At 51.3% G+C, this 26,513-nt stretch overlaps 1 protein-coding gene and 2 long non-coding RNA genes across 3 annotated transcripts; all 3 read right to left on the bottom strand.

The window, feature by feature from the left end:
- Nucleotides 1–204: 204 nt before the first annotated feature.
- Nucleotides 205–1,083, bottom strand: LOC140681120 (uncharacterized). The gene is made up of 2 exons (XR_012052367.1): nucleotides 928–1,083; nucleotides 205–500 (listed from the first exon to the last, which is right to left on the bottom strand). It is a non-coding gene; the product is annotated as an uncharacterized lncRNA (long non-coding RNA).
- Nucleotides 1,084–3,733: 2,650 nt separating this feature from the next.
- On the bottom strand, nucleotides 3,734–5,751 carry LOC140681061 (serine/threonine-protein kinase pim-1-like). The gene is made up of 5 exons (XM_072920263.1): nucleotides 5,744–5,751; nucleotides 4,736–4,868; nucleotides 4,569–4,619; nucleotides 3,998–4,364; nucleotides 3,734–3,738 (listed from the first exon to the last, which is right to left on the bottom strand). Exons 1-5 carry the CDS (start codon nucleotides 5,749–5,751, stop codon nucleotides 3,734–3,736), a joined length of 564 nt encoding a protein of 187 aa, XP_072776364.1.
- A 5,657-nt stretch (nucleotides 5,752–11,408) lies between these two features.
- Nucleotides 11,409–16,166, bottom strand: LOC140681094 (uncharacterized). Its single transcript, XR_012052336.1, has 2 exons — nucleotides 16,049–16,166; nucleotides 11,409–15,623 (listed from the first exon to the last, which is right to left on the bottom strand). It is a non-coding gene; the product is annotated as an uncharacterized lncRNA (long non-coding RNA).
- Between the last annotated feature and the right edge of the window lie 10,347 nt (nucleotides 16,167–26,513).

Genomic DNA, 26,513 nt, shown 5'->3' with positions numbered 1-26,513 from the left:
GGAAATCTGAGTGAATCCTGTCACACTGATCGTTGTATTCCCGTGTCCCACAGCACAGGTTTCTCTAACTGTCCCTTCATTGACTCCGTTACGAGGCAGAGCCCATTGACAGAGTTCTGGCCACCCCACAGGGTGGGCCCTCCAAGGGAACCCCATTCCTCCCAACTTCAGCTGAGACCATACCCAGCAATTAGTGACACTGTGTGCTTTGGCTACCTTGGTCTTTAAATTTTCAAAACATTTTGATGACTGATCCCTTGGTGAAACTCTGGAGGTGTTTTGGCAAACGTCAGTAGTACTTTAGTGACACCGTTCTTCATTCTTTTTGCTCAATGTCATTCAGGTTAGGAACAATAATTCTGTTGTCCATGGAGCTGGCAACTTTTTAATTCCAGAATAATGCCCCCAAGGTCCTTTAGTGTTCAGCTTTACCATGTTGTCTGTGGGTAACAAGGCTTGGTGGGGCCCTTTCCCTTTTGGCTGGAAGAGGGCCAGGACCTCTGCTTAAAGAAAAAAAAAGGAAAAAGAAGAAAAATACAATTAGATGAATTGTAAAAGATACAAATAAAATCCAAGTGTTAGAGAAACAACTTCTGTAACTTTGCATTAAGAGATAAATGATCTTTTTAAAAAGAGAACTCAGTTATTTACATTGTAAATGTGCTGATGGCATGGATCCATCTTACTGACCTCAACAGCCTTTTTTACAGTTTTTGGGGTTTGTTTCCAACATTCTTTTTTTTTAAATTGTGGTCGAAGAAATAGGAAATTGATTGGGGCCCTTCCAGCTCCAGGCAGGACTGGGAATCTCAACTCTGTCAAACCCCAAATCCTTTAGAAGATGACCTTCCTTCTCACTCTGGGAATGAGCTGCACATTCCCTCTGAAATTGTCAGGGGTTTCTTACGGATGAAAAATCCCACTTACGGCTTTTTGCTCTGGTTTGGAAGTGGGAAGGGCAATTCTCCATCCATCAGCTCCAGACTGCACTGCCTCAGGAACACGGCTCACTTGCCAGCTTTGGCCCACTCATGGCACTTCTAGAGGAGGAAAAAGATGCAACTGCACAATTCCAGCCAAAAAGAAATGAAGAATGAATAGTGGAGATCCAGGCGTTCCTGCGGAGATCCAGGGGTTCAGCTGGGACTATGGGGAGTTTGGGTCCTTGCCAATTGGATGTGTGTCCCCAGCTGCAATCTCCTGGCCTGCAGGGGAGTCTCACTCACCTGCCAAAGCAGAAAGCTCAGGCACTGTGCTCCAACGGGCTCGTCTGATGCAAAGCTGTCAGAGCAATGTGAGGGCAGAGCCAGCCCAGCTGTGCCCGGGGCAGAGCCCAGCAGAGCCCTGGCAGAGCCCAGAGCAGCCTCAGCACCCGCAGAGCCCGGCTGCAAGGAGAGAAACCAGAAAGCGCCCGTCAGCTGAAGGCTGCTGTCCCCTTGTCCCAGCTGCCCACAGAGCCCAGGCCATGCTGGCCGTGCCCAGAGCTGTGCCCAGAGCTGCCCATCACTGCTGCCTTTGGGAGCAGAGCAGGAGGGCAGGACATTCCCAGCCTGCAGCCAGCCACAGCACCTCCAGCCCTCAGCAGCTGCCCAGAGCAGGAGCCTCCTTGTGCTTGTTGCTGCCTCCCAAAAGCTCTGATCCCACCATGCCAAGCAGACGGGGACTCACCTCACGCCGTCCTCCGCTGGGAGAAAAGCTGGTCCCAAACGATGTCCTCAGCCTTCTCCAAGGGCACGGCCCATCCACGCTGCAGCTGCTCCCAGGCACTTCCCAATCCCGACTGGACCTTACATAGAACGCTTCCTCTAGAAAAACAAACAACAAACTGTTGAAAAGAGATTAGAGACAAGGGGAAACAAGAAAAAAACTCTTATCTCTGTCAGAGGTCTGAGGAAGGCCCAACCCCTACATGCTAGGGAAAATCCCACCCATGGGGGAGAGAAGGCCACACTTTCTCTCTTCCCTCCTGCACTGCCCCCCAAAATAACGGTGATCCCAAAGCAAACAAGGGCAGTGGAGCAGCCCAAGCCCTTCCTTGCCTGCAAAGCAAAGCAGCCCCTGCACAGGCTCTGCAGTCCCACCTCTGCTCCCGCCATGGGGGTTTCTCTGTGCCGGGCTGGCTGCCCCAGCCCCAGCCCCAGCCTCAGCCCAGGCCATGCTGGGTGCTGGGGGCTGTTGGCAGAGCCAGGAGCCAACTCCCATCTTGTATCCACCCCAGCCCATGCCCCCAGCCCTGCCAAAAAGCAGCTGGGCAGCCGACTGAAGTTGCATCTGCCCCAGCAAAGGGAGAAACTTTTGTTCCCAGCCAGTCTGAGCAATGCCCAAATCTGGGAGCATTTCCCCGGCTGTGGACTCATCTGCGAATTTGCTGTGGAGCCTGGCTTTGAAGATGATGCCAGAAGTCCATCATCTTCAGCTGCCAGTGGCCAGGTTGAGGAAGAGGTGTCATCCTTGATGTTGTCGTCGCTGTCTCCAGCAGCAGCAGCAGCCCCACCTGGTGCAGCTTCTCCAAGGACTCCTTCTCCTTCCCTGGGGGTCAGACCAGGCTGTCAGGGTTCTGCCCAGGGCCCCAGCTGTCAGGGAAGCAGGACAAGCAAAACCAGCTCGGATGGCAGCCACCAGTGCTGGGCAGAGCAGCTCAGCTCCAGCACAAGGGCTGCGTGTTCCCACCCAACAATCCCAGTGCATTGATACAGGCAGGGAAAAAAGTCTGGGTTTCCTTGCTTCTGATTGCCAGGGCATGTGTGGACCTGTAACTTACCAGGGCCCTGGAGCAAAGTGTGCATGTGGCTCTCTCCCTTTTTCTATGGCAGGTGAATATCCTGTATCCAAGGATCATAGAACAGGTCTTCTAATGAAGGTCTGTCCAAGAAGTGCATGGATAAACACCACCTGATAAGATCTTGGCACTCTGGGCAGAGAAACCAGAAACCACCGGTCAGCTAGAGAAGGCTCCTGTCTGCTTTGCCCCACTCTTCCCATGCCCAGGCCATGCTGCTTTTGTGCTCAGAGCTGTGCCTAAACTTTCCCATCAATTCCCTGTTGTGGAGGAGAGCAGGAGAGCAGGACATGTGGCACCTCCTCAGCGGCTGCCAGAGCGAGATGCTCACGAGCTGCTGCTGTCTCCCAGCACTGGTATTCCCCCGTGGCCAGAGATGAGGATCCACCTGGAGAGAGCCGCTGTGGCAGCGAGAGCTGATGGTCCCAGCTGATCTTCCGGCCCCTCCTGAAAGGGTGCTGCCCGCAGACCATCTGGTGCAGCAGGATGCCCAGGGACCAGATCGTTGCTGCCTCGCCATGGTACCAGCCCAAGTGGGTCCATTCTGGGGGGCTGTATGACAGTGTTCCTGTGGAATACAGATGGAGTTCATCAGGGGGATGCTGCTGCTTCCAGAGCCTGGCCCCAGCATCCCTGGGCGTGCAGGGGCTGCCCCAGTGGCACATGGGGCGACTGCTGCACTCTCGCCAGCACCTGGGACATGTGTACAAACTCAGGGCTGGACAAGAAGCCACTGGTGCTGGAAGAGGGCAGCAGAAGCCCCGGCAAGGCCTGACCATGACATGCAAAGCAAAAACCCACTCAGGGCTGGGGGAAAAATCATCTCCTTATCCTCCCTGCCTGCAGTGCCCTAAAAATATTATGAAGCCAAGGCAAACAAGGTGAGTGGAGCAGCCCAAGCCCTTCCTCTCACCTGCACACCAAACTGGCTGGTGCACTGGTTCTGGCTCCCTCCTATGCTACCCCAACCCACGGGTGCTTTTGTCGGGCTGGCTGCTGCTGCTCCAACCCCAGCCCCAGGCAGAGTGGTGGGCAAAGGCTGCCAGTGGGGCTGGAAGATGCCTCCCCACCCAGCCCCGCTCAAAAGCAACTCAGGGGAAGGCTCAGTACCCTGACTGGCAGCAAAAGGGAGAATCCTCGCTGCCACACCCAGCTTGGCCTGTGAGATGTTGGGCCATGAGGTGGCGGGACCGGGAGCACACCCCTGCCCAGGCTCACCTGCAAAGTGAGTGTAGGCTGTGTCTTGCAGGTAGGTGCCGCAGCCAAAGTCGATCAATTTTGCCTGGCCAGTGGCCAGGTCAACCAGGATGTTCTCTGGTTTGATGTCGCGGTGCAGGACCCCTCGGCTGGTGCAGTGCCGCACGGCCTCCAGCACCTGGCGGAACAGCTGCCGTGCCACCTCTTCAGACAGGAACCTCCGTGCCCGAATGAAATGCAGGAGGTCCTGAGACCGCTCTGGCCGCTCCAGCACCATCACGATGTTGTTGGGGAGCTCAAGCCACTCCAGCAGCTGGACCACACCAGGGAAGCCAGTGGACACCTTGTCCAGCAGCACGATCTCCAGGGGTGCGCTGGTGCCGTCGGGCTGCGGGAGGACCATGGTGCCACCAGTGGGACTGATGTCCTGCCAGGGCTGGGGAACCCCTCAGCCAGCCCGGGATGCTCTGTGCCCTGCGCTGGCCCCACGCCCGCTCCCCATCGAGGGGTCCTGGTGGCTTCCCCCATGCCGGGCCTCGCCTCATCCCCGCCCGGCACGGCCCGGCTGTTCCCGCTGGCCCCGCTCACTCACCAGCTCGTCCCAGTGCCGGACGCGGTTCCGTGGCACCCTTTTGATGGCCACCTGCAAACCAAAGGCACCACCGGGTTCAGCTCGCCGCCCGCCCTGCCGAGCCCCATCCTCCTCCTCCTCCCTCCTCCTCCTCCTCCCCCCGCCCCGCCGCCGGCCCCGCCGCTCACCGGGGCACCGTCCGAGAGCCGCGTGGCTGCGAAGACGCTGCCGAAGCCGCCGCGCCCCAGCAGCGAACCCACTCGGTACCGCTGCTGCAGCGCCTCCTGCGCCTTCCCTGCGGGCGGGACGCGGCTGTCAGCGCTCGGCCCGGGGCCAGGAGTGGCCCCCGAGCGCCCCTCAACCGCCCCGGGCCGGCCATCCCCAGGCCTTCGGTCTCGGGACCGGGACACGGGAGGCTCGGGGCCGGCGTCCGCGCTGCTGAGCAGCGGAGCTCGGGCCGGGGAAGCTGCGGCGGAGGCGGCAGCGGCCGTGCCGCGTGTGTCCTCCGCGGGGCCCGGGAGGAGCCGGGGCCGGGGCCGGGGCCGGGGCCGGAGCCTGCGCCGGGGCCGGGGCCGGGCTCGGGCCAGGCGGAGCCAAAGGGCCCAGCCCCAGGCACTGATGCCCGCCCAGCAGCGCCACCGCCAGCACGCCCAGAGCCGGGCGGAGGCGAGACCGCGGCGGGGCGGGCGGGGGCGGGGACGGGGCAGCCCCGCCCGGGGCCGGGGGCGGGCCGGGGGCATGGCCCGGCCCGGCATGGGGGAGAAGGAGGCGGGGAGAGGGGAGGGACAGCGGGTGAGGGACACCGAGAGGAAGGTGTCCCACAGCCGGAGAGAAAGAAGAGAAAGAGAAAGAAGAGAAAAACTGCTTTTGCTGCCGCTGCTGCCGCCGCTGCTGCCGCCGCTGCTGCCGCCGCCGCCGCTGCTGCCTCTGCAACTGAAGCCCCGAGGCCGTTTGTCCGCGTGTCCGTTCCCCGCTCGCCCCACGGCCGAGCCCCGCGCGCCCCGGGGACAGCCCCTTCCTCTGTCCAAACACGGGAACTTTGCCGTGTTCAGCCCAGACCCAGAGTCCTGACTCCTGCCCAGGGGCACAGGAATCCCCTCGGCCGCTGCTGTGCACTGTCCCTGCTGAGGGTCAAACACTATCGGAGCGCATTCCCTGAATGCTTAATTTGTACCTGACCCAAGAACTGCACTTACCTATCCATCATTGATTTCCAAAAAAAACCCAAAAAAAACAAAACCAAAAAAAAACCCAAACAAAGAAACAAACAAACAAAAAACAAAAAAAACAGGGGAAGGTAAAATGTGTGTAGCTCATGCTATTTTAGAGTGTCTAAAACATGCCAAATTGTGGATCTTAGAAGTGAGATCCATTTGCAATTAATGGGATGGGGAAGTAGTGTAAGATGGAAAAGGGGAGCATAAAAATAAACAGAGAAAAACATCTTGGATTATTTCTTTCCATTTTCATTTCATTTCTTAAAAACTCTTTCAGTTTTCCCAGAATCTTCTCCACAGATTTGCTCTTTCCAAGAACCTTTGCTGGAGAATGAGGAAGCTTTGAGCAGTTTCTGGCACAGGATGTGCCACCAGCTGCAGCTTCTCTTGGCTTCCCACACCGTGTGTGCAGCTCGACTCTTGCAGAAAAGTGGGACAAATATTTGAAGAACTTTATAGCTTGTTCTTTCTTTTCCTTGTGGGCTGGGCAGTTGTGCCATTGGTGAGATTTTCACTGTTATTGCTCTAGCCTAAGAAACCATGACGGGCTCCCAGGAATTGTCAGGGAATGCAGAGAAAGAATCTCCAGAGCCTGCAGCCAGAACTGGAGAGCAGTGTGATAATCGTTCCAACATGCCCGTGGACATCTTGAAAATGATGTAGAAGATGAAAATGGGCTGACAGAGGGAGTTTGTTTCTGTGTTCAGTTTAGAAGCTTCCACCTCTCGAGCACTGATATAAATCAAGAGTACAATCAGTGCATGGAAAGCACCAGAACAAGCTGGTCCTCTCAGTGGATGGCTGAAAGAATCTGAAAAGGAAAAAAGCAGGGAATGATTTTGTGAACTTTCCCTGTACAATGGAACATTTTTACTAATAATTTCCAACCCATTTCCTCCGCTTTTGTCCTTCCTAACAAGGCCATTTTCATCCCAGATTCCCCATGAAGTAAGAACCCTGAGCTTGTGGAAGTGCCTGAAAGATGCCCTGTTCCTCTGCAGGGACACTCAGGCTGAGGCAGGAGCCCTCTCTGGGGAAGCCTCCTCCGAGCTGGAATTTGTGCCGTGCTGGGAGAGGAGGAGGAGGGGAGAAGGCTGGGCACTGTGTGGCAGGAGCAGGGATTTGGGCCGCAGGACATTCCGTCTGCGCCGCTGCCCCACAATGGGCGGGAACGCTGTGGGGATAACTGGGGGACACTGGAGCGGAATATGGATGGCACTGGGGGGAACTGGGAGGGCCTGGGAATTACCTCAGGTGTATTTGGAGGGACTGGGCTGTACTGGGATGGATTGGAGGGGCACTGCGGCTGTACTGGGCTGTACTGGGGATGAACTGGGCTGTACTGGGATGTATTGGAGGGGCACTGGGGCTGTACTGGGCTGTACTGGGGATGAACTGGGCTGTGCTGGGAGGGACTGGAGTGGCACAGGGGTTGTCCTGGGCTAAACTGGGGATGAACTGGGCTGTACTGGGAGGGATTTTAAGGGCACTGGGGCTGTACTGGGCTGTACTGGGGATGAACTGGGCTGTGCTGGGAGGGATTGGAGGGGCACGGGGGCTGTACTGGGCTGTACTGGGGATGAACTGGGCTGTACTGGGAGGGATTTTAAGGGCACTGGGGCTGTACTGGGCTGTACTGGGGATGAACTGGGCTGTGCTGGGAGGGATTGGAGGGGCACGGGGGATGTACTGGGCTGTACTGGGGATGAACTGGGCTGTGCTGGGAGGGATTGGAGGGGCACGGGGGATGTACTGGGCTGTACTGGGAGAGACTGGAGGGGTTGAATGGGCTGTTCCCGTCTCTGCTGCCTCCCATTTGCCGAGGCTCCCGCCCATCACGGCCATCAACCAATCAGCGCCAGGGATCATGGCTTTGGGGGCGGTGCCTGGAGCCTGCGCCATCTTTTCTTTTGCCTACAACTCCCGTCATGCTCTGCGGCCCCATAGAGCTCCTTTAAAACCAGGACTACAACACCCATCATGCCCCGCGCACCACAGACCCTCGGTATCCGCCCCCATCTGTCCCACAAGTGTCCCCCAGACCCTCCGGGATCCCCAAGTGCCCCTCAGCGCCCATTCAGGACCCCCAAAACTTCACTGGCAAAGTACAAAAGAACAAGAAACTTTGGAAAAGCATTTAATACAAAACCAATCCAGTTTAAATCACTTGTCATAGGAGTAACTTCATTCACTCAGCCCATTTAGTCTGGAAAGGATTAAAGGCTTAAGTTGTTCAGGTACCCAAAAATGTTCCATATAAAGAGCATTAGAAGGAGAGGAAGGAGAGACAGAGGAAGGCAGAAGCTCCACAGTGTGGGAATCCAGGGCTTCCCTCTGGCTGCCCTGGGACCCTGGCAGGGGTCAGGAACCCCCTGTACAGAGCCCCGAGAGACACTGTCTGTGATCTCTGTCCATGGAAAAGAGTTTTCAATCCTACAGGATGAATTACAAGCTCTGAGTGTTTGATACGAGTAATAATTAAGTGTGGCACGAGTGCAAAAGTAAAATTTTAGGTTTCTAGATTAGGGGTTCAAAGGGGACAAGATGGAGGAAATTGGGTGTGCCTTGTCCTTTTTCTCCTTCTTCATGCCCTCCATGTTTCACTGTGGTGTTGGCATTTTTCTGTTGGTTTAGGCTGGGGACACACTGTTCAACGTAGGTGACAGATATTGGCACGTTATTGTAAATCCAGCACAGGTAGTTTCTGGTATTTAATGTTTGTAACATCCCACTGGGGGCAGAGCCCCACACGCTGCCCTGCAGGACAGAGCTGCGGCAGGGCAGCAGAACATGTTAGAGATAAGCAAAAATAAACAACCTTGAAAACAGCGCAGACGAATTATGGCTTCTTCTTTGGCAATGGGGCAGAAAGACAGAGACTTTCTACAATCTCGGAATCACCAATACCCACAGATTCCGACAATTTTCCAATCTATGATGAATGCTAAACAAGATGAGGGCTATTCCTTGACATGTCACACTAGTGAGAAAGTTAAATTACTTCTTAGTGAGTTCCAAGTTCAATGTATCCACACAGAGGGTGAAATGCTCCTGTGCCACAGACATAGACATGGGTCCAGTTGTACGGATGGAGAACACAGATAAAATTGGCACAATCTGTCTGTTGGAAAAAGAAAGATAAAGGTTAATTTTCATGTTTATTCTTTTTTTCCACGTTATACATTCTACTAAATTACAGCCACAGCACTGGTGTACTTAAAACTACTGTAGCAGGGACTGTTTACGAAGCAGTTCAAAGCTGTGACAACTACAATTTGATAGCAGCTATCTACCAGGCAGTTCATCAATCAGACATGCAAACCTAATTCTGCTGTAATGCTTACAGCCACAAGAAGCTGTGTGCTCACAGCACAGTTTGGAGGGTATCTGTTCAGCCTGTGTCCTGGCAAACAACACCTGCCAACAGCTGGGCAGAGGTCGCAGAGCCACTGGGTTTGTCTGGCTACCAATCCTCCTGCCTTTGCTTCCCAGCTCAGGGTGCTTTAACACCAAAGATTACATGATTAAAGTAACTGTGGTGCGCTGAAAGGCTTCAACGCACTTCAGTGGGTATGCTTTGTCTCTGCACCAGCCACACCTTACTGGTGACTCTTATTTGGTTATTTCTGAGTCCAATGAGCTGTCCTGGCTCTAGCTGGGCTTGGTCCTTGCTGGGCAGATGCTGTGTGCTCCAAGGATGATACATGGGCTGGAGGACAAGGCTTGCTCTAGCTTTCCCCAAAATGAAATTAATACAGAAAAACAAAACAAGTATTTCGAGGGAATACAAAGAATCTGTTCATACTTTCTAGATATCACCCTACACCTAAGTGAGAGTCCAAAACAAATATTTCCCTCCCAGGACCCTTTCAATCTTCTTTTAGTATAGAAACAGAACAAATCTTCCATATACACCCCTATAAGAAAATTTCCTGTGCTCAGCAAAGGTGTTGTTTAGGTTTTGACTGCTGTAAAGACAATGGTAGCAACAAGTTAGAATAAGAAGTTGAAATTCTTCAGGCAGAGAGCTGAGAGTGTTTTGAGCTGCAATCTACCTTGGTGACTGACATGCTGGATAGAAATTAGGACATTTTTTTCTGAGACAAAATGAAAAAAAAATTATTTTAGAGCCAGAAAATGTTTACATTCATAGTAGGTTCTAGACACATGATGTAATCTGTGGTAAGCAAAACATATAAAAGTTGTATTGTATACACGTATGTACCTTAAATATACTTCCTAAAGAAAATTTGTGGTTCCACAGAAAAGCCATTGAGTCTGAAATTTTCTTTTAACCCTAACTCAAGCAGTCTGCAAGTTAAGTTGATTTGTACACTGCTTCTTTACTACTCTGTTTCTTTAATGAATTATAATGAAGTTACAGTCAGGACAGTCCCAAGAAAAAAAGAAGCATTTTAATGTGAAAAGAGAGGATTTCATGGAAGTATTGCCTGGTAGACATTTCTGAGGTAAGTCCATTTGTCTCCCAGCTGCATTTATTACATCAAAGGAAATATTGATGCAATTTTGAATTTTTAAAAATATTAATATTTAAGAAACAATAGAAATGTAATTTTTTTAATTAAGAAAAAACACTTAGTTCAGAAGAAGTGTAACACGACCTTACTAATGCATTTTGTGGATTTACTAACAAACACACAGATATTAATAAATCTCAGCAATAATAAAAAATATACATCATACTTACCTGGGCATCTTTCCCAGCTAATTTGCATAATTCGACCTTTTCTTTTGCTGCAGGCCAGTAAATCTGTAACATAGTTAAAATAAAACAAAGATTATGAAGATTATAACCTGTCCTGTGACTGACAGATTAATTAGTCCATGAATAAACAGTTAAAACAGATTTATGCAGGTGAAAAACCTTGCCTGTAAATTGAAATGAAAATGACTTCAAATGCAAGATTCCATGACAAAAAGTTACAAAGTTTCAAATCAACCCCATCGATCTTTGTTGATTTCTTCATTGGCTACCTGTACTTTTAAAAAGCATTCAGTTAATCTGGCCAGGGCACCTTGTCACTATTATGTGTTTTCCTCAAAGTTATGATGAGCCAAATCATCTGGAAACTAAACTGATTGCAAAGCCAGGCAAATTACATTTGTGAAGAATTTAGGCCAGTGGACTTGGCATAACTGTTATAAAAAAATACTTAGCTCTTTCTGCCAATTTTCAAATGAAAAGAATTAGGTTCAAAAAACTAAGGGTAGCTCAAGGGAAATTAGTAGAACAAAAAGTACATTTGACAGAAATCAACAGTGTGTGGTTTAAAAATGTCACCCATCAACATTAACTGAGTTTACTGAGAAAATGAAACAGAAGTTTAGAGCAGAATTGCGGACCTTAGTTAATTGGCATTAAATATTGATATCGTTCCTCTTTCTTTTTTAATCTGCCTTGAAGAATTCTGAAAAATGGGTTTTCATGTAGATGAATCCAGATGGCAAAATACTACCAGTTACTGTAATCCAAATTATGTAAGTGAAGACATATAAATGAACAACAGCTCAGGTTCTGCCTCACTGATTTCAATTAAGCAGCCAAGACTGGATATGATCGAGTACAGGTTTGATTCTAATAAATTTAAAATAGAAGCTAAATATAAATTCTTCTACAACAACATTGATAAAAATAAGTATTTTTTATTTCTAAATTTGACAAGACAAAACTGTTATTTCTTATAACTAATAGTAAAACCACTACAAACCACACTCCTTTTTAAGCAAATATTGATTAGTACATTGTCTCAAGTCCCAGGCACCAGTCAGCAGGTCATTAGTAGCCACAAATGCTTTAGAATAGTCTCCAATCACGCTTTACAAAATCTTTAATAGCAAATATATAAGAATGAAGAATTATTGCAATATGCATCAGAAATAAAAACATCACCAAGGAAAGATGCACAACCCAATGGCATACAGGAGTAGTTGACTGCTGTCATATTCCCTTTCACCCAGCTGTTGGCACCTTGTAGAAGTGGCTTGACGTACACAGGCTCAGTCCCCACGGGTAAGAAAGCAAAAAACCAGTGTCCTTTGTCAAGTACCTTTATTTCCCAAAACCTACAGTCACTGTTTCTCTCAATCTGGAAACACTTTGATTTTACTTCTTCCTCTTTGATTCCCAGTGAAAATGGATGTATTGGATTTTTGCAAGGAAATTCATTTCCTCTCCCATGAATTTAGTTACCTTTCTGATAAAGACCTCTTAGCAGAGATAATGAAGTTTGAGTTACTTAAACCTTAACCCTCTACAATATTTACAAAGAGTCAGAGATAAAACAGTGTAGCAGCATTGCAGCAGCGGAGCATAACTTTGCTTTCCCAGGGCATTTTCTCAGAATGATGTGGTCATCATTCTGACCACATACCTATGAATGAGGTATAAAAAAAAAAGCAATCTGAAATCAGCTGTGCCAGGGTGTGTGGGCGGCACAGTGCACAGTGCCAGGAAGCACAGAGGAAAGTACTGGGAATATCAGGGAGGGCTGAAGGTAGGTCCAGTCTGGTCTCTGCCTGGGCAGAGTGGGATGAGCCACCACTGCAACACAGGTTAAGTTTAAGAAGAAAAGCTGATGAAAATGTACCAGTGAAGAAAAGCTGATCAGAAGGAAGAGACAGATGAATGTGAGATCACAGATCTCCAAACACACCTGGCCAAGGAGATTTGTCTGAGCTGTCAGTTCTCCTGTACATAAACTTTATGCCCAATTCTGCCCAAGATCCCTGAATCATTTACAGCAAAGCCTAGAGGCCAAGGGGCTTGGGAGATGTTTGGCAAAAGTTTAGTTATCCAATTAGGCAGACAGGATGTCTCTTTGTAGGGTTTTGAAAATGCCCAACTCTCCTTGTCAAATACACAGAAGAACTGGAGGAGTTAAAAACAGAGACATCTGCTTCGAGGCATCAGAAGTGTTAATGGACTTGACTTACTCTCCATTCTTCTACAGATTCCTTCATGGAAATTACTGTTTGTCCTACAAGGCGGAAATACACACACCCCCACTTCTATGGTAATTGACCACAGACAATTATATTAAAAAATCAATTGTTTTACTCTCTAGTTTCTCAACAGACTCAGTATTTAGCATTATAAGGCCACATTAGACAATGAAAAGTGAAGCTAAATGATCCAACTTGAAAATCAATTTGTAATTATATACGGGGTAGTAAAAGTGATATTTATTTGCATTACATATAAGAAATGAGAGGTTCCCAGAAACTGTCAGTTCTAAATTGTAATAGATCAAGAAAATTGCATAATAAATAATGAGTTGATGTGCTGAGCAAGAAAGCATAAACCTCATTTTTTATTATAGGACATGCTGTGTAACAGTACCACAGGTCTGATTCTCTCAAACCCTGACACAAGTAACGTTACACATCTGTATTGACTTTTCTGTAGGGGGTGAAATTAAGTTTTATTGTTATATTTTATTCTGATGAGTTACTTAGTTTTACAAAATCCCAAAAAAGTAAGACCACATGCTTCTGTAGTTTCTGTTAGATTTAAAATCATTGCACTTTTAAACGGTTTGAAGCTTTGAAATTGGTAAATTTTTAATATTTTTTCTATTTACATGCTTCATTCACAATGTTAAGAACTTAATAACAAATGATTTTTTCCCCCAAATTCCTCAATAAGCAAAAATTTCAAGGAATGGAAAGAAAAGACAGATAACCCAAGGCACTATATATTAAAGGTGACAACAACATTGACTTAAGTTATAATCATTTTGTGTTACAAACAGTACAAATTATATATTAAGTATATTGTATAGTATATATGTATCTGTATTTGAAATGTCTGGAAAAATCTTAGAATATCTTAATGGAGTTTCTAAATTTAAGGCAAGAATGCAACGAGTTGGAATATGTGAACTGTAAACTTAAATAGAATTCTTTTCTTAATCTTCAGTATATTTTTATCTTAAAATAACCATATCAAAATTCCAAGGTTGGCTACTGTCATGATTTCCAGATTTTATCTTCTATTGCCCAATTTAAAAAAAACAAACCAACCTTACCATTACTTTTAAATCATTCTTCAAATATTTTCTTAATTTAGCAACAGGAAAGAAATGAAATTCTCCTAATAAATGAAAGTTAATAAGCTCTTTACTATCAGAGAGAAAGAATACCTCCCAGGAGTATGAAATTAAGCAGTTCATAAGCATAGGACAGATAAGGTATCACTTTAAAGGGTAGATGGAAATTGATTTCTGATTAAAACAAAACATTTAAAACCCCAAAAGTATTTTTAAATCAGGAGCAGCAGATTTCTAAAAGTAACATTTTCCTGTCCACTAAATAGGCATTTTTACTATGAGAAAGGAAGGAAAAGGAAAGCAAAAACTGTTAAAAATGTGTATTATTGTATTATTTATATATAGATATATAAATTGGCATGTGGATGCTATATATATATATATATATATGTATATATATATACATATATGTATATAAATATATACACATCTATGTATATACCTATGTGTGTGTGCATATATATATAGCTATATATGTAAAATATATGGATCCACCCTTCTCATTCCAAAAGAGCTGTTATCTGTCATCAATTAATAATGCTGGTATTTTACTCATTTTTCAGTATCTATGTATCTATCCCAGTATCAGATTTTGTTCCTAAGCTAACACTTCAGACTCTAAATCCTTAGGAGAAGGGGTTCTCAAAATAAAACAGTGAAGTCTGATTACAAAAAAAAAAGTTGTGTGACATTACAGCTTTTTCATTAATCACTTCTAGATGGGCTTCTAAATCTAGCACGGTGCAGGACTTCATAAAATTAGTGGAAATGTTATATATTGTCCAAAATACAAAAGAGGAAGACCGTAAGCTACCTAAACAATTAAAAAAGCCATTGGTCTTCATCTGTTTGTAAGGTTTCAAAACAAGTTTTTAGTGAGGGAAGAGATAACACAAGTTTCCAATGAAAATGGAGTGTGGTAGAGAAAAAAACGTAACTTGGGAAACAGACATTGGTTCACTCTAATATTGTACTTCAATAACCCAGCTGAAGTGCATTGAGGTGATAGAGCTGCTCTTCCCCATGGCTCCACTTAAGTATTTACTAAATTGTCACCTGGAAACTGATTAGCTCAGCTGCAAAAAACAGGCACTAGTACAAGGAAAAAAAAAAAGGTCTAATAAGTAAAGAACTTGAGGTAGAAAACTACTCATAAAGTTCCTCAAGAAACAGTGTCAGAGCTCATCCTGTTTCATGTACCCTTCAGCAGCCGTGCTAAAAACCCAGAACTCTGCCACGACACATGCAGGTGACAGAACGTTGGGAAGCACCACTAATACAAGTGGGGTTAAATTAGGCAGGAAGAATCAAAGGGCTCTGAAGACCAGAATTATAAACAGCCAGAGGAAATGGGTATAAACTGCTCATAAATAAATATATATCACAGATCATAGCTTTTAACAAAAATTAAATCTGAAATATTGGAGTAACAAGGATGTGTCCCATTCCTCCCAGCTTCAGCTGAGAACATACCCAGCAATTAGTGACACTGTGTGCTTTGGCTACCTTGGTCTTTAAATTTTCAAAACATTTTGATGACTGATCCCTTGGTGAAACTCTGGAGGTGTTTTGGCAAACGTCAGTAGTACTTTAGTGACACCGTTCTTCATTCTTTTTGCTCAATGTCATTCAGGTTAGGAACAATAATTCTGCTGTCCATGGAGCTGGCAACTTTTTAATTCCAGAATAATGCCCCCAAGGTCCTTTAGTGTTCAGCTTTACCATGTTGTCTGTGGGTAACAAGGCTTGGTGGGGCCCTTTCCCTTTTGGCTGGAAGAGGGCCAGGACCTCTGCTTAAAGAAAAAAAAAGGAAAAAGAAAAAAAATACAATTAGATGAATTATAAAAGATAAAAATAAAATCCAAGTGTTAGTGAATCAACTTCTGTAACTTTGCATTAAGAGGTAAATGATCTTTTTAAAAAGAGAACTCAGTTATTTACATTGTAAATGTGCTGATGGCATGGATCCATCTTACTGACCTCAACAGCCTTTTTTACAGTTTTTGGGGTTTGTTTCCAACATTCTTATTTTAAATTGTGGTCGAAGCAATAGGAAATTGATTGGGGCCCTTCCAGCTCCAGGCAGGACTGGGAATCTCAACTCTGTCAAACCCCAAATCCTTTAGAAGATGACCTTCCTTCTCACTCTGGGAATGAGCTGCACATTCCCTCTGAAATTGTCAGGGGTTTCTTACGGATGAAAAATCCCACTTACGGCTTTTTGCTCTGGTTTGGAAGTGGGAGGGGCAATTCTCCATCCATCAGCTCCAGACTGCACTGCCTCAGGAACACGGCTCACTTGCCAGCTTTGGCCCACTCATGGCACTTCTAGAGGAGGAAGAAAGTGCAACTGCACAATTCCAGCCAAAAAGAAATGAAGAATGAATAGTGGAGATCCAGGCGTTCCTGCGGAGATCCAGGGGTTCAGCTGGGACTATGGGGAGTTTGGGTCCTTGCCAATTGGATGTGTGTCCCCAGCTGCAATCTCCTGGCCTGCAGGGGAGTCTCACTCACCTGCCAAAGCAGAAAGCTCAGGCACTGTGCTCCAACGGGCTCGTCTGATGCAAAGCTGTCAGAGCAATGTGAGGGCAGAGCCAGCCCAGCTGTGCCCGGGGCAGAGCCCAGCAGAGCCCTGGCAGAGCCCAGAGCAGCCTCAGCACCCGCAGAGCCCGGCTGCAAGGAGAGAAACCAGAAAGCGCCCGTCAGCTGAAGGCTGCTGTCCCCTTGTCCCAGCTGCCCACAGAGCCCAGGCCATGCTGGCCGTGCCCAGAGCTGTGCCCAGAGCTGCCCATCACTGCTGCCTTTGGGAGCAGAGCAGGAGGGCAGGACATTCCCAGCCTGCAGCCAGCCACGGCACCTCCAGCCCTCAGCAGCTGCCCAGAGCAGGAGCCTCCTTGTGCTTGTTGCCGTCTCCCAAAAGCTCTGATCCCACCATGCCAAGCAGACAGGACTCACCTCACGCCATCCCCCGCTGGAAGAAAAGCTGTTCCCAAACGATGTCCTCAGCCTTCTCCAAGGGCACGGCCCATCCACGCTGCAGCTGCTCCCAAGCACGTCCTGATGCAGACTGGACCCCACCTGGAACGCTTCCTCTAGAAAAACAAACAACAAATTATTGAAAATAGATTACAGACAAAAAGGGGAAATAAGAAAAAATGTAAAAACTCTGATCTCTGTCAGGGGCTTAAGGAAGGCCCAACCCCTGCATGCCAGGGAAAAACCCACCATGGGTGAGGGAAGCCCAGGCTTTCTCCCTTCCCCTGCACTGCCCCCATGGTGATCCCAAAGCAAACAAGGGCAGTGGAGCAGCCCAAGCCCTTCCTTGCCTGCAAAGCAAAGCAGCCCCTGCACAGGTTCTGCAGTCCCACCTCTGCTCCCACCGTGGGGGTTTGTTTGTGTCGGGCTGGCTGCCCCAGCCCAGCCCCAGCCCAGGCCATGCTGGGTGCTGGGGGCTGTTGGCAGGGCCAGGAGCCCACTCCCATTTCGTACCCACCCCAGCCCATGCCCCCAGCCCTGCCAAAAGCAGCTGGGCAGCCGACTGAAGGATCAGCTGCATCCGCCCCAGCAAAGGGGGAACCTTTGGTTCCCAGCCAGGCTGTGCAATGCCCAAATCTGGGAGCATCCCCTGTGTGTGGACCCATCTGCAAATTCCCTGTGCATCCCGGCTTTGGACAAGGTGCCAAAGTCCATCATCTTCAGCTGCCAGTGGCCAGGTCCAGGAAGAGGTTGTCATCCTTGATGTCGTCTTCACTGTCCCCAGCAGCAGCAGCCCCACCTGGTGCAGCTTCTCCAGGGGCTCCTTCTCCTTCCCTGGGGCCAGCCCAGGCTGTCAGGGCTCTGCCCAGGGCCCCAGCTGTCAGGGAACCAGGACACGCAAAACCAGCTCGGATGGCGGCCACCAGCGCTGGGCAGAGCAGCTCAGCTGCAGCACAGGGGCTGCGTGTGCCCCCCCATGACCTCTGTGCAGCGACAGAGGCAGGACAAAAACACACCCCCACCCCACACCCCTCCCTTCGCCCAAGCCCTCCTCCTCCTCCCTTGCGGTTCAGCCCCAGCTCCTCCCCTCGCAGCTCCAGCAGCACCCCCGGCCCCCGCCCCGCTCCGCACGGCCCCGCAGCCGCGGCCACCCCCGCACAGGGCAGCGGCAGCGGCGGGGCTGTCGGCTCCGGGAAACAGAAACCGGTCAGAGACCCCATCCCCTGCTCATGGCTCCAGTTATTTATAATGCGAGAGGACAAAACCCGAGGTGGGAGCCCCTTTCTTACGAGAGTATAAGGGAGCTCTGCAAAACCAAGCGTGAATTTGGAGAAAGGAGCCAATTTTTTAAGAGCATTTTAAAAGCTACTCTAAGTTCCAAAACACTTGTCCCTGCTGATCTGAGACGTCTTTTTAGCTGTTTGCTCCCTCAATCTGAATTTAAGATGTGGGAACGAACTTGGAAAAGGTTGGCAGGGGACCTCCTTCCAGAAATTCTGCAGAGTCCCACTTATTCCACAGATATAGAGGATGAGGAAATCACCTTAGAACATCTAGTGGGTGAGGATGATTGGGGCCAAGCTGAAAAGCAAGCAGCAGGCATTCCCAGACCAGTGTTAGACCTGTCCAGGGATGCGGCAGAACGTGCATTTTTTAACATGCCTTCTAAAGAACCTGTCATTTCCTATACCGCTTTAAAGCAGTCTGTTACAGAGCCATTCATGGATTTTGTGGATCGAGTGAGAGCTTCAGTCGAGAAAAGGGTGCAAAATCCAGAGATCCAAGATCAGCTCACACTAGAAATTGCCACCACAAATGCAAATGAAGCCTGTCAGCGAGTCATCATGGCCCTTCCAGCATCGCCTCCACCCACACTCGATCAGCTCATTGAGGACTGCACGAGGAAAGCCACACTAATGACAGAGGACTCGGTGATAAAACCACGGGAAAAGGTGGTTGCAGAAGCAACGGCAACCCCAAAAACACCAAGGGCTGCAAGGCCTCCTGCACCCAAACGCTGATGCTATTTCTGTAACCAAGAGGGACATATCATAGGCCAGTGCCCCTTTAGGGGGGCAGTGCCTTCACAAGGGGGGAAAGTGGGAGCGGGGGAAATCTCCAACCAGCAAAAAAACGGATTGGGGAGCATGGTCCTATCCCACGTGATGACACAAATGGGGTGGGCCAGAGCGTTGTGGCCAGAGCTGCTGTTCACCACATTGTGCCTAGTGTCAGCAGCCAAGCTTACACCACTGACAAGACTGAACCTTACCGATTGAGACTCACTAAACCTGTTCGTTTTTCTAATCAGGACTGGCATTTCATCACAGCAACAGCAGAGCTGCTGCCCCGCATTCGGAACTGCGAAACTCACAGACGGAATGATCTACTAAACTACAAGTACCTTCTCAGTACCAGCAAAAATGGGTCCATTCCAGGGGGCTGTTTGACCGTGTTCCTATTGAATACAGACGGAGTTCAGCAGAGGGATGCTGCTGCTCCCAGAGCCTGGCCCCAGCACCCCTGGGCAAGCAGGGGCGGCCCCAGTGGCACACGGGGTGACCCACTGCCCCCTCACCAGCACTTGGTACTTGTGTACAAATTTGGGGTTGGAAAAGAAACCAATGGTGTTGGAAGAGGGCAGCGGAAGCCCTGGCAAGGTTTGACCGTGATGTGCTGGGGAAAAACCCACCCAGTGCTGGGGAAAAACCATGCCCTCATCCTCCCAGGAAGCATTTCCCCAAGAAATATTATAAAGCCAATGCAAACAAGGGGAGCAGAGCAGTCAAAGCTCTTGGGGAAGGTAGAACCTTCCACAGGAAAGCAACTGGTGCCACAAGGAGTGGGTGGCATCAGGCAGCTCTGGGGAAGCCCCTCAGGAATGCTGTATCCTGAGGGAACACTGCTGGCCTTGACCTGTTGGCACCTGCAAAAGCTTCAAATCTGCTGCCTCAGCTTCCAGGGCCTCTCTTGGCCAGCATCCTGACGTGGATGCAGGACGGCTGCCAGGCCCTGCTGGGACCCAGCGGGACAGGAGCGGCTGTCTCGTGTCCACGCAGCACCCGTGACACAGCCAGGGCCATCCCGAGAGCAGACAGACACTCACGGGCCAGCAGAGAGGAGCAAGGAGCCCTGGGCTCCTCTCAGGGTATCTCAGCTGGGCTCGCTCCACAACACGCCCCCATTTGAAGGCCTGCTGATGCCCAGCTGCCAGAAATGCCTCCGCTGTGCTCTCCAAGATGCACAGGGAGAGCCAGTGAGCAGGACATTTGGGAGGCAATCCTTCCAAGCCTTTTCTGAGGCCAGGCACACACCAAGATCAGCCAAGACTCTCCACCACACTGCCTGGCCCACCCAGCCCAGCTCTGTGCTGGCCCTGGGCCACAGCAGCTTCCACCAAGCAAGGGCAAATGCATGTAGCCAAGAGTAGAAACACAGCAGGCAGGGAAGATGTGAAAAGTGTGTGCGTAAAGGCCTGTTAATTCACAGCTCCAACAGAGAGCTTTGGGGCTCACAGCTGGACAGAGATGGTTCTGCTCACCCCTCTGTCCAAAGCGGGGGAATCACACCTTGCTGCAGGTGCTTGGGTTGGTCCTGCAGGTCCAGGTGGATGCCAAACCTGCTCTTCACAGCCTTCTCCCTTGCCCTGCCCCTCTGCCAAGCGCAACATGCCTGAAGGACTGAAAATACCCCAGAGAGCCAAAGGGGAACACTTGCAGCTGCTCACTGGGAGCTCCCTGGGAAGCACTGTCCTTGAGAAGCAAGCCCCTGTCCTCCAAAGGCATTTCCCCAAATGTGTAGCTTTCCTGGGGAACACCAACACACCCTTAGGAAACGCTGGCAAAGCTGAAGGACTTCAGGTCCTCTGAGGACAGGCACTCCAGCTGTAGCTCGTATTCCCCCAAGTGCCTTTCCAGGTGGAGGTTCCGAGGTGCATCCCCAGGCCCTCTACAAACACAAGCTGCTCAGTGCCTCTTCACCTGCCTCAACTCCTGCCTGCGCCCACGGCACCAAGACCAGGCTGTTCCCAGCCAGAGCCCAGAGCCCTGCTCCCGCAGGACGCTCTTGCCAGCACCTTCCAGGCCTCTCTGCTGTGCACACAGCGCTTTTCATGCCCGCTCCCAACAGGCTCTGGAAGGCAGAGCACAGCCTGGCTGCCTCTGCCACCAGCACAGCCCAAACACAAGCGGAGGAAGAAGCAGCAGGGGCTGTTTTGCGGCCATGCCCAAGAGAGACTGGAAGGGTGCCCTCCCTCTGCTCTCACTTGCTTGGCTTTCTGACTGGCTCTGAGCCTGGGGCTGCAATTCCTCACTTGTGGGCACCAGAACCACAGCCGGGATCCCGGCACTGCCTGACAGCGCTCCGGGCACTGGCAGGGTCGCGCGTCCCAGTCTGGGGCACCGCGCTGCTGCTTCCTTTGCCCTCAGGCACACCCAAAGCTCCCTGCTAAGCCCGGATGGTCGCTGGTTCTGCCCTCTCCCTGATCCTGTGCAGGGATGGAGCACAGCTGAGCTTTCAGGAAGCTATTCCTGAAAACTTCCAGCATTCCAAGCTCCTTTGCCCTCCGTGGAAGCCTGCCATGGAATCCCTCACAGCTGCCTTCAGAGCATACTCAGCTTGGCTCTTCCAAATTCCAGGGCCTCCAGGCTGCTCAGCAAGATCTACAACTCCACAGGGTTGTGGAACTGCACCTTCAGCACAGGCACCTTTCCAGCCTGATCTGCCCTCGTTCCTCTGTGTGTGTGCACAGAACACGGCGTGGAAGAGAACAGCAGCAGGGGCCTGTGTGTCCCAGGGCCCGGGATTTGTGCCGCTTCAGCTCCACAGAGATGCAGGTAAGGGGGAGAAACCAAACTGTTTGTTAATGGAAGGGAAAGGGAAGGGATGAGATGGGGGCCAAAAAAAGGGAATGGGCAGTGTCTGAGGGCTGGAGGGACAGAGCTGTCAACAGGGAGGGGGAAGGCAGCAGCTATGGGAGCTTGCAGCAGGCACAGCTGTGGCCAGCATCAGGTGTGCCTGGAGCTCCAGTGACATTGAGTCCTGGTGCTCTCTTCACTGTCTCCTGGTACTCTGCATGGGAGCCTGGTTCTCTGAATCCAGCAGATGACCTTAGTTCTGCACATCTTTGTCCAAAAATTGCCTGAATTTCCAGGTTAGTGGAGGATGGGCTGTCATCTTCACTCATGGCTTGAAGGGCTGGAAGACAGATAAACTACCACAGTGAGAGACCAGGGGCTGTGAGACACCACAGAGATCTGTGTAACATCACAGGGGCTGTGTGACATCACGGGTCCTGTGTGACATCACAGATCCTGTGTGACATCACAGATCCTGTGTGACATCACAGAAACATCCATGTGACATCACAGAGTGCTATGTGACATCACAGGGGCTGCATGACATCACAGAGAGCTGTGTGACATCACAGAGAGCTGTGTGAGATCACAGGTCCAGTGTGACATCACAGAGACATCTGTGTGACATCACAGAGACGTCTGTGTGACATCACAGAGAGCTGTGTGACATCAGAGATCCTGTGTGACATCACAGAACCTGTGTGACATCACAGAGAGTGGTGTGACATCACAGGTCCTGTGTGACATCACAGAGACGTCCGTGTGACATCACAGATCCTGTGTGACATCAAAGAGATGTCTCTGTGACATCAAAAGAGGTCTGTGTGACATCACAGGGGCTGTGTGACATCACAGATACTGTGTGACATCACTAAAAGCTGTGTGACATCACAGAGAGCTGTGTGACATCACAGATATGTCTGTGTGACATCACAGAGAGCTTTTTGAGATCACAGAGATGTTTGTGACATCACAGGAGGTTGTGTGATGTCACAGAGATGTCAGTGTGACATTACAGAGAGCTGTGTGACAGCACAGAGATAACAGTGTGACATCACAGAGGTAACTGTGTGACATCAGAGAGCTGTCTGTGTGACATCACAGAGAACTGTGTGACATCACAGAGATAACAGTGTGACTTCACAGACGGCTGTGTTACGTCACAGAGATGTCCAAGTGACATCACAAAGAACTGTGTGACATCACAAAGATAACAGAGTGACATCACAGAGATGTCCATGTGACATCACAGAGAGCTGTGTTACATCACAGAGATGTCCGTGTGACATCACAGAGGGCTGTTTGATCTTGCACCTTCTGGAAGATGGAGTATCGCCCACTCTGTATTGCCCGGAGCACATGCAATGTTTGAAGTGCCAGCTCTGACATGGCACTACTGACATCCTCTGTCGGGCATTCAAGGGCTGCAAGAGAGAGGAACAGAGCCACGGTCAGATCCCAACTCTGCGGGGAGCCGAGGGGAGCCCCCCCTGCCAGGGCCATCCCAGCCGGCTCTTGCCATGGCCGGGAGGGATCAGGGACCAAGGGGATCAGCCCGAAGCTGCTGGCCACGCATCCCCCACGTGTCCCTGAAATCTCTGTGTGCTCTACCTAGGAGAGCAGAGCTCTCCGCAGCCGGGGCAGGGCTTGCAGCTCGCCCCGGCAGCCCCCGCTGGCAGCCCGCTGCCCTGTCTCACCTTTGAGGATCAGCTGGAGCTTTTCCTGCTGTCCCCTCAAGCTCCTCCCGGCCGTCCCTGGGAACACAGAGCCTGTCAGGCCCAGCGGCACAGCTCCCTGCCAGCGGCGCTGCCAGCCCTGTGCCCACACGCCCTCCTGGCCCGGCTCGTGGCTCACCCATGAACCTGACGGCGCCTCTCGCAGGGGCTCCTGTGGGCTCTGCAGGTAGGGCAGGGCCCGGCGCAGGTGCTCGGCCACGCTGCTGCTGTCCTCTGCCAGCTGCAGAGAGCGGCAGGAGGGAAGGGTTGGCCCCGCAGCCCCGCCGGGCCGGGGCTCCATGGGCACCCGGCTCGGGCCGCAGGAGCCTGGAGCAGAGCCCGCGCGGCCTCGGGCTGCAGCAGCGGGCAGGGGCACAGCTGCCAGCCCGCACACCGAGCACCGCGCTCAGGGGGCTTCTCCAGGCTGGGGCTGCGGCTTCCCGGCCCTCCTTACCAGGCACTCGGTGAACTTCCACAGCTCCTGGTTCTTCACCAGCTTTTCAAGATCCCTCCTCTTCAGGAACTCGGCCGCACAAAGCAGCGTTTCCTGAGAAGCCTGGAGAGCAGCAGAGACGCGGAGATGGCCCCACAGCCCAGGGCGCAGGACCCGTCCCTGTGCCAGGGCCTGGAGGAGGCTGCAGCCTGCGAGGTGCCAGGGCAGGGGCAGCCCAGCCCCTGCCAGGGAACAGCAGCAGCTGCCGAGTCCTCACCTCTGCCACTCGCTGGTTCTCATCATGGCAGTGGAAGGAGAATGGCAGCAGGCTCTGGCGCACATGTGCCTTCAGAGCCTCTTTTTCTTTTTCCTGTGGAAAAGTCATCAATGTTCAGAAGAGGAGTATGGAGAGCAGCTGCACTTGGCTATTGTCCTGTATGAAGGGAAGAAAAAGAGACCCCAGCATTGGCTGCACAGGGCTCAGCTTGGTGCAGGCCTGCAAATCCACAAGGCACAAAGTGTCTGGGCAGCAGCCAGTGGCCATGGCTGGGGACAGTGAGCCTTACGTGGTCAAGGAGTGGCAGGAGCGCCTCAACCAGCTGCAGTGTGATGGGACTGGGTGTCAGCATGTCCTTGTCCAAGATGATACAGCTGAGGAGCATGGCTGTCATGCTAACTATCTCTCCATCTGCATCCCACAGGAGCTCCACAAGACTTTCAGTCAGGCTCCACATTTTTTCTCTCTGTGAGGAACACAAGTTTGTGAAATGCCATCCAGCTGCTGCAGGGCCTAGAGGCCAAAGGGCTGTTCCAAAGCACTTGGGCAGCTGAAGCGGGAGGCAGGAGAGCTGGGAGCAGCTGGCCCAGTGCCCAAAGCCCAGCCAAGCCCAAGCGACTGCATTCCCGAGCACAGCCTCTGCCCTGCCCTCTTCTCACCATTGAGAGATCCTTGATGAGCTCGAGAAGGGCCCTGAGCACCAGGTGACGCCTCTCCTTGCACTCGCTCCTCAGGTGCCTTGACAAGATTTGCAGGACTCTGTCAGCACCGCGTTCACTCAAGTCCAGGCACTCGAGGCCCTGAAAGGCACAGGGCAGTGACAGGGGAGCGGCCGGCAGGAGCCCAGAACCGCACAGGGCCGGGCCCAGGCAGCAGCACAGGGCGCGGGCACCGTCCCAGGCACTGCGGCCAAGAGAGGGCAGAGAGCCGGGAGGCAGCTGAGCGAGGCAGCGCTGGCCTTCAGGCTCACCTCCACAAGGAACGCCAGGGAGGGCAGCTCCCAGCGTGGCTCCTGTGTGCTGAGCAGCCGGAGCAGGTAGCGAGCGATCCGAGAGCACAAGGGGATGGAGACACAGGACATCTCCCTGGCAGGAGACAAAGTAACCAAGACTGTGGGCCAGGGGGACAAACCTCTCCCAGGACTGACTCACAGAGGTCTGGTCATTCCCCAGCATCCTGCAAGGGCCCCTGGGCTATTTGGGAGGCGGCTCCTTGTGGGCACTCTCCTTTCCCAGCCTTTTTCAGTCTGCTTGGCTGTCCCTCAGTGACAAGGCCCTCTGGCCCATGACCACAGGGACTGTGTGGGGCACCCCAGGCACAGAGCACAAATGTCAGAGGCAGCAGTGTGAAGGGGGTCTCACCTGGCCAGCAGACCCACGGCACAGTGGTGGGTGTCAGCACACAGCAGCGTGTCCCAGCCACACTTGCGTTCCATTGCCACCACCACATCCTCGTGCTGCATTTGGCAGAGCAGGGACTTCAAGGTCCACACTGCAAACCTGTGTGCAGAGCAAAGCCCAGGTCACGTTGGGAGCACTGGTTCCTGCCCAGGGATTTGGCAAGGACAGGAGGACAGGCATGGAGCACCTGCTGGGGTTGGAGGCAAGGCCGTGTTGCTGCTGACATCCCTTCCAGAAGGTATCGATCTGCTCTGGCATATCCAGAGTGCTGAAGAACAGTTGGAAGAGCAGATGTGTGCTGGGGCAGCTCCAGGGCCTTTTCTCTCCTCCTTCCCCCAGGCCAGCTTGGCCACGCTCGCAGGTCTGTGCTCTACGTCACTGCCTGGATTCATGGCTATTTGCAGAAGGTGAAAAGGAAAAGGTCTGAGTCAGCAAGTGCTGCAGTCATGCCTTGAGGGCACCTGCAAGAGTGAAGTCTTGGCAAGGCTACAGAACAGCAAATCCTGCACTCTGGTCTTGGGGGCTCCAGCCACAAGGACAGGAGACTCCTGTCAAGGACAGTGCAAAGCAAATGCCACGGTCTGCCCTTGAGGGCAGCTGCAGAAGAGATGCCTCGGGAAGGCCAGGGGTCACCAAGTGCTCTGGTCTGGCCATGAGGTCACCTGCAGGAGTAATACCTCGGGAAAGCTCTGGGTCAGCAAGGAACATGTGCGCTGTGAGAGGGCTCCTCACAGCACCGTTCTCTCTGTCCTGTATCGTCGCGTGCACCAAGCACTGTGGAGTGGCTTTGTCACTGCCAACACCTTTGCCACAGTGTGTCACAAAGGGCCCTTGGATACCCCGTCCCGTTCCATTCCACGGTGACCATGCTACAGCGTGTCACAAAGGGCCCTTGGATACCCTGTCCTGTTCCATTCCACGGTGGCCATGCTGCACCGTGTCACAAAGGGCCCTTGGATACCCTGTCCTGTTCCATTCCACGGTGATCATGCTGCACCGTGTCACAAAGGGCCCTTGGATACC

This window comes from Taeniopygia guttata, chromosome 31 (assembly GCF_048771995.1).
Source record: "Taeniopygia guttata chromosome 31, bTaeGut7.mat, whole genome shotgun sequence".
NCBI classification, from domain to species: domain Eukaryota; kingdom Metazoa; phylum Chordata; class Aves; order Passeriformes; family Estrildidae; genus Taeniopygia; species Taeniopygia guttata.
Note: the sequence above shows the minus strand (reverse complement) of the source record. Positions and strands in the feature narration are given on the sequence as shown.